At 43.6% G+C, this 20416-nt stretch overlaps 1 protein-coding gene across 5 annotated transcripts in view; it reads right to left on the reverse strand.

Moving 5' to 3' along the window:
- Window positions 1–20416, reverse strand: part of slit1a (slit homolog 1a (Drosophila)) — an 88455-nt gene that overhangs the window by 9058 nt on the left and 58981 nt on the right. For 3 of the 5 annotated variants that reach the window (XM_068722666.1, XM_068722649.1, XM_068722684.1), the window contains 16 exons: window positions 18282–18353; window positions 15487–15558; window positions 15316–15387; window positions 14930–15073; window positions 13409–13572; window positions 12394–12417; window positions 9442–9586; window positions 9271–9345; window positions 9032–9175; window positions 8797–8940; window positions 8544–8710; window positions 7604–7739; window positions 5334–5402; window positions 5180–5251; window positions 5002–5073; window positions 1054–1125 (listed from right to left, as the gene is read on the reverse strand). In XM_068722666.1, the coding sequence (XP_068578767.1) occupies window positions 1054–1125; window positions 5002–5073; window positions 5180–5251; window positions 5334–5402; window positions 7604–7739; window positions 8544–8710; window positions 8797–8940; window positions 9032–9175; window positions 9271–9345; window positions 9442–9586; window positions 12394–12417; window positions 13409–13572; window positions 14930–15073; window positions 15316–15387; window positions 15487–15558; window positions 18282–18353 (1644 nt within the window). The remainder of the gene's footprint in view (window positions 1–1053; window positions 1126–5001; window positions 5074–5179; window positions 5252–5333; window positions 5403–7603; window positions 7740–8543; window positions 8711–8796; window positions 8941–9031; window positions 9176–9270; window positions 9346–9441; window positions 9587–12393; window positions 12418–13408; window positions 13573–14929; window positions 15074–15315; window positions 15388–15486; window positions 15559–18281; window positions 18354–20416) is intronic. The other 2 variants (XM_068722676.1, XM_068722658.1) reach the window with 1 other exon arrangement.

A 20416-nucleotide genomic window follows, 5' to 3' on the forward strand; every position in this document is an offset into this window, starting at 1 on the left:
ATACAGAAGATTTAAAGTGTAATGCTCAATGCCACTTTGTGCATACATCATCTGGAGAAGGGCTTCTCAATGATAGACAAAGGTGCAAACAGAAGGCACTCTTAACCACTTCTGTCATGGTGGTCGTGAATCAATGCTGCTCTGTCCTCCTGCTGTATGCACAAACACTCCTGAATCGATGCTGTTCCATTACGGTGGAACACAGGCTCATCTTTCAGGCCCGGCCAATAGCTGACACCTGACATCTGCTAACATGAAAGCCACTTGACTGTGACTGTGGATCAATGGCTGCCCTCCATCCCTTCCTTCACCCTGTTTTCCTGCAGCCTTGACTGCTGTACAGCCATCCAAAAAATGTCTTTGTTTAGTCTTCTCTATCCCCCCTTCGACATCTCCAACTCTGACACTGATAGGTCTATTGATCAGTGACTGTCAAGGGATGATGTGAATATCTAGGCTGGATGGCAGAGGGCACACTGCAAAGATACTAGACTATGATACCAAGACTGTAGTTTTACACATGTCCACGAGTACATGCACAACCACACTACGCCTACACGCCTCACACAAAATTACAGACATAAATAAACAAACCGAAACAAGCACAAATGTCCACAGACCATGGGTAATCTGTGTGTGTGTTAGCAAACGTGTGTGTGTATGTGTGTTTTGGAGCTGTGACAGGGAGATGACACAGTACAGGGGTCTGTGTGTTACTTCAACCACAGGACTGCGGTTGATTAAGGGAGGGCTTGGCTCATGTGAAGCCCACCAAAGAGGACTACAGACAGGCCACTGTGAGCCACGCTCTCCGGCTGTCTGACCAGACCCCCTCTGTGACTGAATGTGTGTGTGTGTGTGTGTGTGTGTGTGTGTGTGTGTGTGTGTGTGTGTGTGTGTGTGTGTGTGTATAGTCTTCACATACTGAGTGGTAAGTGCAGACATTATCACATAGGCTGCCATTGGGGCATACGGTTGTGTGTGTGTGTGTGTGTGTGTGTGTGTGTGTGTGTGTGTGTGTGTGTCTCTGTGTCTGTGGGTATTACTACTTACAAGTGGGAAAGTGAAGCCACATCATTGAAGATGCCATCAGGAAGCTCTGAGATTTCGTTGCCATGGAGAGACCTGAGGGGTGACCGAGGAAGGAGAGGAAAAGTTATGACCATAAACATGTTACATGTTATAAACAAAAAAATACTATTTTGTGTAACTTTTCTGTCATACCGTTAGAGCTGAAATGATTAGACAATTCATTGATTAGTTGATTGACAGAAAATTTACTATTTCAAATTATCACTTTTAAAGCAAAAGAATAAATAAACACAAATTGCTCATTACAGATTCCAAAGTGTGCAGGTTTTCTTAGACTTCTAAGATTGAATATTGAACAGACAAAACAAGCTTTGAAAATGTCATCTTAGAGAAATGGAATATTGGAGACTGTGAGTATAGACAAAAGGATAAATCAAGTATAATTGACTAATTAATCGATAATGACGAATTGTTGTAATCCTACACACAAAAATGTTTTTTCAGACAACTAAAATAACACAAATAACGGGAAATAAGTTGAGGGATATTTCAGTGTCACATTGGGTGGCAGTGTTGGGTTTGTATTTCTGGTTGAGCCTTATGCAGTTGGCAGAGATGTGAGGCTCTGTAAGTATTTAAATGACTGGTGTCAGGTTTCTATGTGCGCCTGGCTGGCAGGGCCAACAAGGGTACAGAAGGAGGGCGGTAACAGAGTTACACATGCAGGACTGTGAAAAAAGTGTTTGTGCGCAGATTTACAGGTATATGAATGTGCTTGCATATTTAAGCACATGCATGTATATCAATGTGTATGTGCTTGTACACTATATTGTATGTACTGTCATTTCCTTTGGTGTTCTCTAAATACTATCAAGGGTGACAAGCCAACATGGCTTAATGGCTAAATGACTGATGGCTGCTGTAATATGCAGGGTCATTACCACCTCCAACCCTCAGCTGACCGCATGCTAATGTTACCACAGCTCATTCTGCAGCACCAATACATGATGCGTCTGCTCTCTATGCCTGGATGATTGGAAGTGATGTATAAACAGACTTTAAAACCCTACTTCCTTTTTTGTTTGATCTGTGAATTACCACTAAGCTGTTGACGAGTTAGGGGAAAGGATACAGAGAGCGGAGCTGGTCAATGTAAGGATGTAGAGCCGTGCTCAAGTACGAAAGGGAAAATATACTATGTAACCATCTGAGACAACAAGTTAATTGGCCTGTGTGCAGGGGGGATGCTTATTAGTAGAGTGAGTAGTTGGGTTGTGCGGTAGTCGGAGTTAGGATACTGAGGGCAGGAAGCCAGCTGCATTGTGCCAACTAGGCAGAGATCTCATGGGAGAAAGGAGCCAGGGAGTCTCCAGGAAGAAACTTGATCCGCTCTCCTGCTAACATTCTCTCTGTCTATCCTTTTTTACTTTTCTTTTCTACAGCTGTAAATCATTACACCGCTCCATCTTACCTATGTCAACCTATCTCTAGCTTGGCACAATCCTCAGAATGGAATTACATTTGATGCTTCTGGACAGGTAAAATGATGGTTTATGATGTACAATGTGCACAGATGTTCAAAATGTTCACATAGGCTTGTTCCCCTGTGATTCTGTGAGTCCCCTGAGCTACATGTTTTGAGGAGCATGTGATACTGGCATTTACTCACAGCACTGCATCCAACCACAGTTTGAGAATATGTCAGGTTTTATTTCATTTTTTGCAGGCATTAAATCTGTTTTCAGCTCTTTTCCTTTATCACACTCTTTCATATCACTTTCTTTTGTTACAGCTTCCCACCCAAGACCTAGCGAACCACGCCCTAGAGCTGTCTCAGCTCACTCACCTCACACCTAATACCCAGCAGGCCAATTAGCAGTTTATTAATCTGCAGCTCAAACCACAACCATTACACACACACACACACACACACACACACACACACACACACACACACACACACACACACACACACACACACACACGTACACTTGCACCAAACCACATCACATCCATGTCAGGCTCAGACCCCTGGTCTGTTTGAAGCCTTCAGCGTTAATGATTCTTCTCCTCTTTACTGCTCTGTAAAACCAAAGGTGCAGCTTTATAAAGGCTTGGGCACCTCAGTGTGTTTGAGTATGCATGAGTGCGTCCCATTCGTAGCCGGCTTTGGCAGATCACTGTGGTTTTCTATGAAGCTTCCAACTTTAAACTTTGAACCTGGTTGAAACTATTAAATGGAGCTCATTGTCGCTTAAAGTTTGTTGCAACCACACATCTCTGCTGTAAAAAACAACAACCATGGCACCAATTGACATTTAATGGGAGTCTTATGATTGATCACACCAGCAGTAAAGACATCAAAGTTTTCTGCTTCATTTGGACTCCCGTCTGATTGAGACAATAAGGTAGTCCAGACAGTCTGTGCATATGTGTGTGTGTGTGTGTGTGTGTGTGTGTGTGTGTGTGTGTGTGTGTGTGTCTGAGCTTGTATATAGTTCTGAGCCTGTGTGGTGTGTGTGAGGCGTGTGATGTTTGGGGGAGGGCCTCACATGGCGTCTAGCACACTTGCAATATTTTAAAAGTGAAGGTGGCGTGAGTGAGTAAGAGCAGAAATAACGGACGCAGCTTCATTAGAGATCAAAGCTACACGCCCGGCTTAGCAAGGCGGCATCAGCTAATGATGACCGAGCTTCACTCTACACTAAAAGGGCTCTTATGCTTTGTGCCTCGTAATGATCGGGGCTTTAGTCGAATCCTGCCGTAAAAAGAGGCTTTGTTGAAGCTTTGTTGTCAGTAGTAAAAAGTGTGCCTGCTATGAGCACACATGGCCGATAAGTCTACTCCCACACACACACTGATGGGCACCAAGCCAGTAGATGACAAACATATAAGCTATGCATTCAGACACATAAACATACACACACACAGACACACACACATACACACATACACACACACACACACACACACACACACACACACACACACACACACACACACACACACATATATGCATATATAATCTCATGAGGAGTGTGGCTGGGCCTGGTCTCTGTTTCTCCTTCGTAGAACTAAACTGTACATTTGAGTTAAAGCGTGAGGCATTCAGCTGCTCTATCATTGGATGCAGGTCCAAAGATTGGTTTTAGTTTCGTCATTTATCTGTCGAACATATTTACATTCTACATCTGAGTTATTTAGCAGACCGCTTCAACTACGCGGAGCCCATGGTCACTGAGAGTGCACAATCAAAGACTTCATAACTTCATAAAAGCCCGGAGGCAATGTCAAAACCATTACGGTTAGCAGGGCAAACATTCGCCGGTAATCAGTGTCAGAGTGATTTTGTACAGTGGGTTGTGGGGGCGCGTGTTTGGCCCTGACGGTGAGGCGGTGATGAGCTCAGGGCGTTTAGAGGTGAACAGGCTGACTGGGTAGATGTCTGAAGACGAGGTGTAGGCAGGAGAAGGAAATGGAACGACACTGCTGCTGCCCCCATGGCTGCCATTTAAAACAACGTAAATAGGTCGGAGGTTGTGTGTGTGTGTGCGTGTGCGCGTGCGCGTGTGCGCGTGCATGTTTGTGTGAATTCAAAAGCTGTCATTACTGTTTAGACTGTGTTTCAGTCCTCTGGAGTCAATAAAAGATTCTCAGCATCTGCTGCACTGCTTCTGTAGTCAGTGCAAGCTGCAAAAATATCTTTCTTAATAACTCACTTGGTTTTGAGTCTTATCTTGTTTTAGAACGCTTCTTTCAAAATAACTTGCCTCAAGATGCTGTTTTGAGAATTGTCCTGATATTATGTGACAAAGAAAGAGTTCATACATTTGATTTGCATACATTTCTCTAATACCACTGGCAAGATGCAATGTATTAAAAATGAGATTTTAACCTGGTCTTAACCCTAGACAGAAGATGAACACACACACATGTCTGCGTGCATTTGAAATATAAAAATTAACTCACAGCAGTCGGAGAGAGTGCAGTCCACTGAAGGCCATTTTGGGGATACAACGCAGGGAGTTGTAGCTCAAGATTCTGCAATGTTAAAATAATTACAGATGCATGAATTTAAAATTCATCTGTTTTCATCCTACTGTCAGCACCGGAATGAAATATGAGCTCTTGGCTGCTCAGGACTTACAGAGTGGTGAGTTGGCTCATGTTAGCGAAGGACGAGTTGGTCAGAGAGTTGATCTTGTTGTTGCTCAGGTCTCTAAAAGTAAAATGTAAAAGGCATAAGTTCACTGTATTGATCTGCACAGTGAAACAGAGGAGGTAGGCAGACAGACACTTACACCAGCTGTAGGTATTTGAAGGTTGAGAGTTCCTTTGGCACAACGCTGAACTGGTTTCCATCCAGATACCTGGACAAAGACACAAACAGTTCCATTGAGACCAAGATATGGTATGCTGAGATCTATGGCTTTTACAGTGAAAGTGCTACAGGAAGAGTTAATTGATCACACATATTCTTACTGAGCAGTTTGGAACAAAGTAAAAATAATAAAAGTGGAAAACTCAACGAAGAGTCTAGAAAATCCCACTCCGTCAACCCAACCAACCAAAATTCAATCTACATCTTCATTCACTTACATTCTTTCACATTTGTATCACATAAAATGTTACAAAGGTGTAAAATATAGATAATCGAGTACTGTTAATGCAGTAGTGTTTTAAATAGTAAGGTTTTAGTGAAAATGCATGTGTCTGGGAAGTAGTGAACATACAACTGGATAAATGAGTCTTACTGCACGAGTTGTGCTAGTGTTTGCAAACGGTTGTTTTGCTGTTAAATGCGGACCCTGTTTACTTCAGTTCGTCAAGAGTTTTACAGTGGAGGCATGCGAGGAAAATGTTTTCTTCATGGATTCAAGGTAACAGGGTGAGAAATTGATATACAAATGGAATTATATCAAGGGAGTATTTCATTATAGTAACTGAGGATATCTTTTATTATATATTAGTTGGTGTTAAAAGTTGATTCAATTCTACATTTGGACATTTTGTTCTAAAGCTGGTTAGGTGCAGTGCTTGTGGCGGTTATTGCAGGACATCACACTTTTTTACCACACTGTTGTTGCCAATTAATCTCATGTTACACCAAACAGCAGATTGTTTTGTCTTTCAATTACTTTTTTTCAGATGTTTTGACTCAACATTGTGTCTCATGCCTGGGGGTCAGGCTTAGTACCCCTCCTGTAAGTATTCCTATTCCAGACACACACTGGTTATATATCACTGGGACTGCAAAACTGGGAAAAGATGTCAAATGTATTACATTCAGTGACTTTTTTGTGAATTTTCAGTTCAGCAGCATTTCCTGAATGTGACCAAGCACACCAATGTTTGAAGTGACGAATACGCTACCTGGAGTTTTCAAACGTATCAGTCTTCGGGAGCGTTTCTAAAGTCCTCCGTTTTCAGTGCTCGAAAACACCGGCGTATTGTGGAAGCAAAACGTTTTCAAATAGAAACAGAGTAGTATGGATGTAGCCTAAGGTACAAACGCTTGTATGTGCGTTCATGCATCTGTGTGTTAAAATACTAATGTATTTACAAGCCACCACAGTTGACACCATGCCTGCAGGGATACAACGACCGTGCTGACTGCCAACACAAAGTGCTACCAGAGGGCTGTCACCTTGATAAATGGCTGATTTAGGGTCCTGGTGCCTCTGAGCAGGGCTACAGGGGCTTTCTCCTGCTATTGTTGGTGACTCTACTCAGAGCGGGAAGGGCAGGGGGGTCTGTTAGTGAGGCCTTTGGGTTCAGAGGTAATGATAGGTAATGACGGTGCAGAGGACACTTGGGATAATGATGGAGTAGAAAACTCTCCAGATGACGAGATGAAAGCCCAGATCAGAGGGGCACACCTGGTCACACCTGCTGGGACAATGACAGGCCTTAAGGCTTTCACAGCGTGTGTGTGTGTGTGTGTGTGTGTGTGTGTGTGTGTGTGTGTGTGTGTGTGTGTGTGTGCATGTGTGTGAGTGAGTTAGTCTGAACCACTAGAAGCAGTATTGGAAAGTTCCAGACCTATTCCATTCCCTCCCCTTTCCATTGAAAACTGCTCATTAAAATGTCCTCTTGCTCCCCTATGCTCCCGTGGACAGGCTTTTGGCCCTCACACAAATATGCGTGCTCACACGCACACACACAACACACACACACACACACACACACACACACACACACACACACACACACACACACACACACACACACACACACACACTCTGATCCTTGGCTCTGAGTGTGAGAGTGACATCAGTGCTAGCCCTGAGGGCTGCAGGGAACTCAGAAGAAGAATGTCTGAGAGAATAACTGCAGGGTTTATTGACTCCTTTCCTCTTCTTCAAATGATGAGATCTGTTTTCTTTGCCTCCACTGTTTTCTCCAACTATTATCTCTTTCGTACCTCCTAAGCTGCCTTTACCATTTGAAATGAACTAATTTGGTTTCCTTTCCAGACATGCCTCCAACAAAGCCAGACAAAGGAATAATACTACTTCTCAAAATGATAAGATACACATGCAATTGGAAAAAGTAATGCCAATGAACTTACAGTTCAGTCACGTTTCTTGGGATGCCTTTGGGCAGTGTGTGGAGGTGCTTGTTACTACAGCGCACCACAGTCTCAAGGCAAGTGCATTCACTGGGACATTGGGGTCTGGGCACACAGCTTGACAGTTCCTCTTGGCCTGGGAAAAAATAGAGGCGTTAGAGGGGAGTCAGATACAAGAGAGAAAGAGAAAGAAGGAATGACCAGGAGGGTAGGAAAGACAAGGAGGACAGCCCCTAGCAAAAAAAAGGGTAGAAAGAATAGAAAGACAAAGCCAACCTGAAGACAAAGCAGAGTCAAAGCAGCATAATCCTTCAGACTGATGGTGAGGCATTGAGACAATGAAAAAAGAGGAAGCGTCAAAGTAAAATAGAAAAGAGAGAGAGAGAGAGAGAGAGAGAGAGAGAGAGAGAGAGAGAGAGAGAGAGAGAGAGAGAGAGGAGCCTCGATAATGTAATATTGACCCGCAAGAGCAAAGAATGGAAGCTGCCAGAAGCCCGAAGACAAGTCTAACATTCATTCAGGTGCAAATAGGCTGACTGGTCAATAAGGCAAACAGCTCAATAGCTCCACTCAGCCCGGCATCGACCAGCAGCTTAGGAACTGCGGAGTAGCAATCTATTCAGTAAACAAAAGAGTCGCACAATAGCGGCCATTATTTAAAATGATCTCAGACACTTTAAGCAGCTCTCCTTCATTATGTATTGTGGAGCAGTGTGCAACGTTAAAATCTTCATAAGTCAGACCCAGACAGGTCAGTTTCACACATAGTGAAGGTTATCTACTATATTGAAAATGCTTGACTCCTTTCAGAGAGACAGATTACTTCATTTATAGTGGAGAAGCTGCAAAAAAAAAAGTTTAGATACAGTCTAAATAAGAACATACAGAAAGAGACTCAAATCATGATGGCCAGTTAGTTGTGTGTCTTGGCACCACTTACCCTCCTCACAACGGAAGTCAGGCAGAGCCACATCCTGCAGAGGAATCTCCTTTAGGAAGGCAGGACGCTGGCAGCGAGGGTTACCGGTCACAATCTTCCTACTCCTCAGCCAATCACCAAGCCAGCCCAGCCGGCAGTCACAGTTGAAGGAGTTGGCCAAGAGGTTACTGGGAGAAAGTGAGCGTAAGAAAAGTTGTGAGACATATTAAAAGGAATGATTTAAGGTAGGATTGTGTGTATGCCAGGGTCTCACAGGGTGGAGAGAGTCTGCAGAGTGTCGAAGGCTCCAGGAGTGATTGTGGTCAGCTGGTTGTCGTACAGAGACAGCAGGCGAACATTGTGCAGCCCAGTGAAGCTGTCGTTGTGGACGCAGCTGATCTTGTTGTTTCTCAGCATCCTGAGGAGGAAAGAAATGAAACACTTAGGTCAAAAGAAATTAAAAAATTCAAGCCTGGGTGTGTGATTGTATGTGTTTTTGCATCACTCACAGCATACGCAGCCCCTCAAGGCCACGGAACATCCCACTTCGGACCGAGTCTATCTGATTGGCTGTGAGGTGAAGCTCATTGACGGATGACGCACCTTCAAATGACCCATCTTCAATCTCTGTGATCTTGTTGTTGCTGAGGTTACTGTGGGGGAAAAGGCATGTCAGAGAAGTACATCACTATTTAGAGAATGACTGCTGAAAGGGAAAGTCAACAAATAAAATGAAAGAGCAACTTACATTTTCTTCAGCTGGGAAAGGCTCTTAAAAACTCCAGTTGCCTCCAGAGCAGTGATCTCATTGTTGTTAAGGCGGCTAGAAAGAAAGTTTAAAAAGACAACTTTGTATTGAAAACAAATTCAAGGATTCGTCTCATGACTTGTTCTCAGTTCTTTTTTCCTGTTTCCTTACAGTTCACTGGTGGATGTAGGGATGTGCTCAGGGATCTTGGTGAGCTTCAGGTTGGAGCAGTCCACAACGTTTGACTCACAGCGGCACTTGGGAGGACACACTGGATCACTGTTACAGGCATTATTCAGACGGGTGTCCTCTGTGCCTGAACAGAAGAAAATACAAACACACACAATGATATCAATCTCTTCCCTATGTCAACATATGCGCCTCACTTTTCCAAGATGCTCTTAATAACGCAACCTCTCCCTCCACGGCTGCATGTCAGTAGTTTGTCCTGTTGTGACCTAAAAGGCGACCATACCCAACTAATCTTTAACCTTAGGCACACTCAAGAACATTCTGGTGCTTTCCTAACATTCAGAGGAGAGAGTTGAATAGGTGAGGCTGAGGAGAGGTGATAGAGTGGGAGCAGTGGGGTGAAAAGAACAGTAGCAAGGGGAGATTGAGATAGGTATGCCAAAGAGGATTTGGACGGCCAGCTTCAGTGAAGCAGAGCACCCAAGAGAGAGCACAGGAAGCGTGTGTAGACAGGTAGAGTCAAAGGAGAAGAGAGGGAGGAAACAGAAGAAGGAGCAAATTAGGGACATAAATGCATGTAGGGAGGAAAAGGAAGAGAGGAGTGAAGGGAAACAGATGACAGAGAATGAAAGGTGAGTGGCAGAGGTGCAGGAAGACGTCTGTCCTGACAGAGGAAGAGCAAGAGTGAGGCAGCATGAGGAGTGCGGGACGTATTCCTGCACTTCCTCTGTCTATGAATAGACGTTACGTGCCAAAAAGCGTGCTGCCAGTTACATCATGGCTGCTCAATAATGGAGCAGCACTGGGAGCTACTTAGGAGACAGTGTGTACGTGTCTGTGAATGTGTGTATTGTGTCTGTGTATATATGTGCGTGAACAGCAATGTGTGGGCATTTGTTCCATTTAAAAGGAACAGCCCAGCGTTTTCTGTTAGGATATCGTCTTGTGTCCCGTTCCTTTCTTGCATGCTCACATCTGTGCACCTCTCTGCCTGAGGTTTGGAGATGACGTCAGTGGGACGCCGTGGGGCATCCAAACCACAATGATGAGCAGGAAAACCTCAAACAACCAGGACAAAATCCTACAGTTGAGTGTCAAAAATCTGTTTAAAGAAACATTGACATTTGAAACCATAACCTAACCCAAACCCTCATTGTTGACTTTATTAGAATCCAGCAAGAGAGTGAACTGCATTCACAGAAAAATCTTCCTCAGGCTGTTCGTGCAAAGACTTCATCCGAATGTGTGTCACTCCTCAGATTGGCTCATTGGAGATATATAGACACAGACATGAAGGTCATTAAGGAACTTTCCCTCGCCAGGCCAGACAACAGGAAAAGGCATTTCCTGCTGCAGAGGAAGCAATGAAAGTACAGCACAGCGCTTTGATCTTGAGGATGTAGAGGAGCCGGGGGAGATTCGTGAGCCTGAGTCATCGTCATCGTCACAAGTACGTGGTGGCGACACTTTTACTGTCAGCATATTTAAACGGAAGTGAAGAAAACACAGAGGAGAGGGTTGAGGTTTTTCCCTCTACGAGGCGCAAAATGACTCATCGCTGGAGGTGTAGAAGTTCTCATAATTCCCTACAGCTTGGTTCCTCATTATCAATACATTATGAAATTCCTGTGCTGTCTGCGATTGTGTGAGTTGAGTGCAAGGGTGCGTGTATTGTGGAGGCTTTTATTGTTATCATTCGAGGAGGGAGAATTTCTCATTAATCACATTTGGCTTTGATCTTCTTTCTGCTTACATAGTACACACATTTTTCTCAAAGCCAGAGTAGAGCTTTCTCGCAGCTCAGCACACAAAGACACATTAATACACACACACACACACACACACACACACACACACACACACACACACACACACACACACACACACACACACACACACTTTGACACACATCACTGCTCCTCCTAGTTATTTTCTTGGAAGTGCTCTTGTTAAGAGGTCCGGAAACATCCGCTGATAGGAATCTGGGTCCTCTGGTGGGCTTTATTTTCTTTAGCTTTTACTGATAGAAAGGACACACTTTCCTTCCTCTCTGTCCTTCTTTCCCTCCCTCCCTTTCTGCCCCTCTTGGTGAGTGACTGTCTGTGCTCATGCCAAAGCAAAGAGCCACTTCCTTTTGACTCTATCTGCTGAGAATGTTAGGAAAACAAAGCTGAGGAAAAAAATACGCCCTCACACATATATCTCATTAAGATGCACGCACGGGTCCAGACAGTCATAGGCCCAATTAGCTGTTCTCAAATGTATAAATACCTTAATAGCCACTACCACCAGGACACAACTTTCAACTAATTTTACACTTAAATTAGTTTTTTTTCTGTACAGACCATTTCCCTTGTTCATCATATCATCGTCCACATTAAGGGATGACTTTGGTCTATTTACAACTTAGGTCTTTTCATAGTTTAGGGCATTATTTCAAGAACTTATGGAGGTAAACACCAGAGTGGACCAGAGATGTTGGTAATAATCCCTCATTGCGCAGGAAAATAGTTTGCATATTAATATGGAAAGTATGGTAGGTCAATGTTGAACGAGGAAGTCGGTTTGTAAACTGTGATAAAAGAAAACAAGAGGCAGTTTCTCTGCCTCCGTCTTTTGTTTTCTCTTCCACATAAGTTTGTCGAACCTGTGGGGATCTAAACGTCTGACTTATTTTTAGCAACGTCGCCATGTTCCCAGCTCTCAGCAATTAACTTGGTAAATAAAATGTTATTATTGCCAAAAGAAATGATGGCAAAACTACAAAAATGTGACCCAAGTTGTAATAAACCTAAATGATCCTCTAACCTGGGGGAGAGTGTTATTCAATTGAACAGTATGTAATGGAAAATATGATGCTGCTACATGGCGAGAAGATAATTAAAGAAAAGAGGAAGACAATGATAGGTGTCAACATTTACAAGCACTCACCTGGGATGAAGTACTGCTCTTTGGCTGTGATGGAAAAAAGAAAGAGGGACGGATGTCAGTGAGACCAGTCTGACCTGCATAGCTGTGGTGTCGCTATGCTTCAGAACAGTCATATATAAAGCTTATATATGACGACACATGACTCAACGTATATGACATTTAAACAGAGAAGCCCAGGACTGTCTCTGTGTATGGTATTGTGAAGGAACTAGTAACAGTGTTAAAAGGTGGTAAATATTTGGCTGTTGCTAAGGAAGACTGACATGAAGGAAAGAGGGAGACAGTGAGAAAAAAGAAAAGAAAAAAAGAGAAAAGAAAGAGAAAAACACATGGACTCCCTTCTTCAGCAGGTCTAGCCAAACAAATGAGGCTATAAAGAAGTGTGAAACCTCAGCAGTGCAGAGTGCCAGACAGCGTAGCACAGTGCATAAACACAATGGTGGGCAGAGGGTGGAGGGAGTGGGGATGGTGAGGCTGGGCTAGTGCAGTGCAGAGGAGATGAGGGTGTGTGAAGGAAACCTGAGCCTGGCAGGCAGAGAGCGGTGAGCGGGCTAGGGGAGATGGAGGCTGAGATTGGCAGAGGGCAGAGGCATGGTGGGCACGTACAGAAACTCTAGCCCTTATACCAGGTGATCTCAGCTCACTGCGGGTAGAATATGAAACCAGACTCACAATGTGGTAATATGGAGGGGAAATGGAGAAAAAGAGAACGATCCCTCTCTCCTTGGCCCCAAGTTCATCTGGGCAGATATTGATTGAGGAGCACCAGCACAGCAAATGATAGGCTGAATAAAACCTTTTGCCAGGAACGATCACTTATTAAAAGTGGTATGAGGTAGAAAGAACAATGCAGAGATAATAGCCACTTCCAGCGGAGATAAAGAGAGAAGGTTAGATTAGGACAGTGAGAGACAAGAGGCATAAAAACAACAAAGCCTGTTTGAGCGATAGAGAGCCCGAGCGAGAAATAAGAGGGAGACATTTTTGATACAGTGATACAGAGCCACCGGCCTACCGGAGCAGCGGAACTTCTTGCTCTTGATCTGTCCAATACGTTTGTTTGCGAGTCGGCGAGGGCTGGCACAGCGGGCGCCACTGGTCTCGATGGGGTTGGAGCGCAGGTAGTCTGCCAGCCACTTCAGATTACAGTCACAAATAAATGGGTTCTGGGCCAGGTGACTGGAGAACAGAGAGGGAGGGTTGGAAAGAGAGAATGAGAGGGGGAAAATAAACTTGAAAGCTGATGGGATAAAGGCCAACAAGAAACATTACAAGTAGTATGTTTATATTTAGACATCAGAGCCACAGTCTTATAGTCCATAGAAAATAAGAAAATGCCATTATTTACGGATTGACTTGAAGGAATAGCTTGACATTTTGCGTAATACACTTGTTCGCTTCTTTATGTCAAGAGTTAGGTGAGAAAGTTGATACTACTCTCATGCCTGTTTGGTAAATATAAAGCTATAGCTAACAGCTGATTAGCTTAGCTTAGCATAGAGACGGGAAACAAGGGGAACAGCTAGCCTGGCTCTGTCTGTCGGTAACTTCTTTAAGGTTTTCCAAATTATTGCTTCTGGGCAAACTTTATGAAGTTCTTGTTTTACACATATTAAGAGTTTGGTCCCATTTAAGATATTGTATAGTATAATAATATCTTTTTGAATATTTTATATGTGATTTCTGTATAAATTTGATATATTGGGATGCACTCAGTTAACCTTATGATAATTTTGGAGGCAGTAGTTTGTGCTGCTGATGAATCATGTTGTGTTATACAGAGAAATGTTCCCAATATTTGGTCTATAAATGGGTTTGACGAAAGATTAGAAACACCTCTCAGTATAATGCAATACAATTTAATACAAAGCACCACAAACTGTAAAATCCAAAATGACCATGAAATTGAATCAATATCTCTCAAACATTATGTCAGTTTAAAAAGTGTGTGTCATGGGGTAAGGCTTTACATGTATTTTTACCCATTCCCCAGAATGTAGGAAAAACAGGAAGCATTGTTTTAGACTTAGAGCCTTAAACTCAGTGCCTTCTATGCATATGCATGTGTGTGTGTGTGTGTGTATGGTAAGCCAAGGGGCAGCGTTATCCATCATCTTCAACAGGTGTCTTGCACATGGATGATTATGTCATGCAGTGTGTATCAGACATGGTAAGCACCATGGTGTGGGGTCTGTATTGATAACAGCGTGTGATTCGCCTTGTTTATCAGAACACAAAAAAACATTAATTTAGACCGAATTGGTGGTGTCTGGGTAACGTTGGTGGAAAGAGTGGGTGTGGCGTGTGCTGTTTTTGATCTAGATCTGGCTGCAGAAGCTGTTTGTGTCCGCGTGCTTGTGAAGATGATAGATGTACTCTTCTCTCTACCTCGTGATTCCGTTCCTGTGTTATTATGCAGACCTGCGAGTAAACAACTCCTGCGTTGGCTCATGTTTTATGGTGACGGCTCAGTATGTGTCAGAGCGTGTACAGCAGCATGTTTGTGTGTGTGTGTGTGTGTGTGTGTTTGACTCACAGGGTCTGTATAGCTCGTAGTGAAGTGAAGGTGCCCTTGGCGAGGGTTTGGATCTTGTTGTCGTAGAGCGATAGCAGTGAGAGATTCTGCAGGTCCTGGAAGGCGTTTGCACGAACACAGTGTATCTTATTGGCATTCAGCAACCTGAGAGAAGAGGGAAGAAAAGGAAACAAAGAAGGAGGGAGGAAGAAGGAGAGAGGAAGAAGGAGAGAAGCAGCTTGTCAGAGTTTCTTTATGTATTCATTCATTATGTATTCCATCTAGAAAACTGTGCACAGGTACAAAGTTTATTTGAAGGTCATGACTCCTTACTGAGTGGGAGTAAAAGATGCCTGGTATTCAATATATGTCTGCAGAGTATCAGTGTGTGTGTGTGTTCTGCTTACAGCAGTTGCAGGGCGTAGAGGCCGTCAAACACCCCCTTGGGTAGGTCAGTGATCTTATTTCCATACAGCACACTGGGAAATCATAACACACACTTGCTTAAGACATGGGAAACGACAACAGGGTGGATATTTATTCACATACATGCACAAACTCGGCTTGGGGCCACTTACAGGGAGTTGAGGGAACGCAGACCCTGGAAGGCATCAGGAGCTATCTCTGAGATCTGGTTGTTGCTCAGGTCTCTGTGTTGAAAAAGAAGGCCGCTGAATTAGTCAAGGAAATTGAGGTTTTGGGGAAAAGTCCTTTTACTGTGGGAGGTTTGACCCCACTGTCACCTGGGTGTCCCCCTCATAGGAAGGTGAGGTGGGCGTAAGGGCCCTGCTTGTCGCTGGCAAGCAAGGAGGAAGCCAATGTAGCGTGAGCTGGATAAAGAGGAGTTCCAGCTCTCTCCCATTTTTGATGGTGCGTCCCTTCAAGGGATTTGAAGAAATGGAGCGGGCTAGAGTCTCGTAGCCAATCAAAATATTGTATTATTTGTGGCCTAACAAATGGCCCTGTGTTGTATCACTGTGAGTGTGTGTGGGTAAAAATGGGGTGCAGGGCCGAAATCCAAAGCGAAATACAGTAGACTGCCTCTGAACATAGCCGTTGTTAATAGGATCCACAGGCCTCTCCCCACAGGATAACCACTAAGCCTGTGTGTCTATGTGTTTATATGTCTGTGTGTGTGAGAGTAAATGCAACAGTAAATGAGGAACAGTGGGACAGAAAGAGAGAAAGACAGATGGAGAGAGAGAGAGAGTTAATGGAGTATGTGGACTGAACTCCAGTCGACTGGATACCTTTGAAGGAAAATCATCATGTGGTGAAGAAGAGGGATATTTTCTCATTTGGGGGTAACAGTTAAATAAGTACCCATTTGTCTTCTTGCAAAGGACTGAGGTTTCCTGGAAACGAAAACATGGTGAAGGAGCCAACATCTGCACTGGTGTGTGTCTGTAAACTCAGACACTGGTCTGTTTGTGTATGTGTCGGTGTGTGAGGGCTGTTACTGCATCCCTGTCTTAAGGAGCGGTTCATGTGTAGGTCATCCAAACTGGGACAAGGTGAGAGAGAATGTGTGAGGTTGGCATTTACTGGGAGAGGAGGACAAGCAGGGTCAGGAGAGGCATCGCACACATACCTCCACAAATAAACAAATACACACACAGATTTGTGTGTGTATTTGCACAGAGCAGTAAAATACACCAGGAGAAAATAAATATCAAAGTTCAGCTACAGGATGTAGCATTGTCAGGTAAGCATACAAATGTGTACTTACACACACACACACACACACACACACACACACACACACACACACACACACACACACACACACACACAAACACCTGTATAGAACTTTAAGTTACCTAATGGTGCCTTGCAATCAAATATTATATAACAATTTTCCATAAATATTAGCCAGAAAAACCATAACACTTAATATAAAACATACATGTGAACATCTGCAGAGCCTGAGCCAGGAGAGTGAACATATTCATCATGATGTATCGATGATGTCTACACACAGTGTGTACTGAGGGTGTTGGACAGGCCGGACCAGTGAGGGCCCATAGCCAGCTGAATCAACAGAGGCGCTGAGGGTCAACACAGACATGTGGCCGTGCATTGTTGTTGCTAAATGCAGACTCAGCAGCAGCAACAGTAGCAGGTCATGTCTGTTTGGAAGACCAAATGCAACACATTCTCACTACCATTCAATCCGGTTTGTACCACAAAAGTTTGCACCATATTTACTGAAAAGGGGTAATCTTTTTTTGTAATAATATTGCAAACCACTATTTATCTTAAAAGATAACAGTTTTTGACTCGTTTTTGGGGGTTGAACTTAACTAACTAAATGTGGAACCCTAACATGCTTGATTGACTCCACAAGGTTCGCAGTTTTTGTACATGTAAAGACAGAAAATCACACTTAATTTTGTAAAAATAAAATTGTGAATTTTCTGTGTGATCAGGGTCAGAGGCACTACAATGAGATAGCAGCTGCTCAATGTCATCTCTTTTAACAAGAGTACAGTTTATTTTTGTTAAATTAGCGAAATATCTATTAAATCCGGTTTGTGTGGGGTTTAGATCAGATTAAGATTTGTATTAGAGTTTTATTCACTTTACTTGATATGAAACCTTAACTTGATTGAATTGCACACACAATAAAAATAAAAAACAAGTTTTTACATGATTCACAATATTTGTCAACATAATATAAGGAAAAAAATGTATAAATATTAATTTTGCTTGAGATTTGGAGCTACAATAAAATCGTAGTTGCTTTGAGTCTGTCAGCTGCTCTGTATTCACCTAATTTGAACTTCAAACTGTCCCAGTAGTTCGATGATAAAACAGTGATGAATCCTTTAAGAATGGCAGAGAAACTCCCTGACCTTCCGTTTCCTCCGTCTCCCTTCTGCTATGTCGGTCAGGCCTGGTGGTGTTGGAGTTATGGGTTTGGCCGACTGGTGTGTGCTGGCTGGGTGACCGGACAGCTGGCTCAACGAGTGAAAAACCACTCGACTACCAGTCACTGTTCACTCCCGGAGAGGGCAAAGCCTCAGCCCTCATTCCAGGACACTCTCCGTCTCCTCATCATCATCCCAGCCGCAGTTTACAGTTTGCCCATGAAGGCACAAAACACACACACACAGACTGGACACAACACTAGCCAGGGGAATACCAGTGAAACATGAGAGCTGTTATTATGCTCATGTAGCATCTGAGTGCTTGCTTTCCATGCCACCCCAAGTCTGAGAACAAGTATGTTCGTTAGGCGCAGACAAAATAAATACATTCTCCTTAGAAGTGGAATGAAAAGACTGCCAATTGTCGCTTCTTTTTCCAGCCCTCAACTTCTTGTTCTCGTCTGTATTATTTAGCTCTGAGGTGAGTGTACTGCTGTACTTACATCCTACGCAGTTTCTTGTAGGGAGAGAAGGCTCCAGGAGGAACAGACTTAATCCCATTCTGCTCCAGACGTCTGGAGAAAGGAGGAGAAAAGAGGAGAAGAGAAAAGAGGAGAGAAGATATCATCAGTTAACCAAACAATACTTCTCCACGGTAACATAGTTGTGCAATCCTCCTATTACCTCTGACCCTTGGTGATTGGCCTGATTATATTAGCGGAGATCTATTCCCCAGCTGTAATAGGTCCAGGCATGTTGGAGTCATAACATCCTCAGAACCAATAAACAGTCTGAATACTAAAGTGCTGTGGAAAAGGACTGGAGGGGAAAAGGCTCCTTCTATGTTTGTGTGAGGGTGTTAAGGCCTTCGACTAAAAATAATATTTCTTCTTAGTATAACATTTACAGTTTCCAGCACTTATGTTCTCATATGAGATCGTGAAATCAATAATGATCTCACTTGTTCTTGTGAAATCTGTCTTTATCCTCTGGGTGTCTGCAAAGTGTCCACTGAAACCTTTGTAGTGCGGTGAAATATGACTTCTTTTAGTTTACTTTTTTCCAGTGAGCCTAAGAGCTGCTGAAGAAAAATGTTTGACAAAAAATCTCACCATACAAAAATTTCAAAGAATGAAATGAACATACAGACAAACATACATTTGGTCATTTAGAACAGAACAGTCACAAACTAATCAGCCTCAGATGGTCCCAGGGAACCAGACATCACTAAACCCCATTATTGTGGGCATGCATGTCTGTGTGTTTCAGGCCGGCTGCTACTTAGGACCCAGCTCCCTGGCGTATCTGGCAGAGGGCTGTTTATCTGCAGGTCACTTCACAGCTTTTAAAACCGTCCTTAACAAGGCTTAGCAGGACCCAGAGGGAGCCAGCTGTGTGCCTGTCTGGTTGTCCTACCATGATGCCTCCCAGCAGAGGAACTGGCTGCAGAACAGGAGGCATAGGCCTGCGTGAGGTGTGGTTATCCAGGCTCTACATCAGAATATAAAGATCTTTAAAATGCTGTTTGTCACCACAGGTAAGATGAGAAACACTAAATTAAAATCTGAAAAACTCTTTGGCAACAGAACGTAGTTGATAGATGTAACCATCACTCTCTTAAGAATGTGATTTCTTGGCTGAGGACCATTTCCACATGATTTAATTATTCTATTGGAGACATGTCAGATTTATTACGTGCCTCTTAGGCCTCCTGCATTGCTATGTTTATGTCTATTCGTGGGGGGTAAATGTTTTGTTAGACATTCGCCACAGCCACTTAACTGTTTTGAGTTTCCACATTTTTCAATCAGGAATCTTTCCCCTTCAAAGGAGTAGTCTACATTTATGGAGCGATATAGGAGCGTAATATACATTCTTAGGATAGCAGTGATTCTAGACCACAGATTACTGCGGTGTACATGCGCTCTCTGTCTGTTTTTGTCTGCTTGTCCCAATCTGTCCATGGATTTACAGCCGAGTGACAGCGCTGTGGTTCTTCTGCCCTCACCATGCGGCAGAGTGCTGGGCCAAGTGGCTTTAGCGCCTTCTCTCATCAACCAGTCTGTCTGACTAGTCCAAACCAGTCTGGCACTCTGCATGCTGTTTGCATGTGTTTCAGCGTCTACATGCTGCGGTGCTCCGGTGTGTGCCATCATATAACAAAACCCTCCGAGCCAGACAAGGGCACGCAATGCTGTCTGACCACATTTTAGCTTTTGCGTTGTTGCTAATCACAGATCGATATGTGCAAGCCACTTAATCCCCTCAATCAACAAAGGAGCTGCTTTGTCCAATTGGCACAGAAAAAAGAAACAATCTCTCAGAGTCGCCTTCGGATGTACAATCAATGGTCCCCATCCAATTTGTCAGGTAGAACATTTGTATGTTTGTCTGTCTGTGAGCTGGTGTTTGTGTCAGCCCAATCAATGGTCCTCATCCTTTTCATTAAGGTCTGAGCATGTTTTTCATTAAGGGGAAACACATTACGCCTTTGGGAATTCACCCAGTGCGTGCGTTAGTCAGAAATGGATGGCAGGATCGCAGCAGCAGATGAAAGACGGGGGGGGGGGGGGGGGGGGGGGGGGGGGGATTTTTATGGCAGAGTTCAGTCATTGCAGACAGAGACTATGGTGCACTG

The sequence above is a fragment of the Cebidichthys violaceus genome, unplaced genomic scaffold (assembly GCF_023349555.1).
Source record: "Cebidichthys violaceus isolate CVI_PGR_0920_01 unplaced genomic scaffold, fCebVio1.0.p SCAF_10, whole genome shotgun sequence".
NCBI classification, from domain to species: domain Eukaryota; kingdom Metazoa; phylum Chordata; class Actinopteri; order Perciformes; family Stichaeidae; genus Cebidichthys; species Cebidichthys violaceus.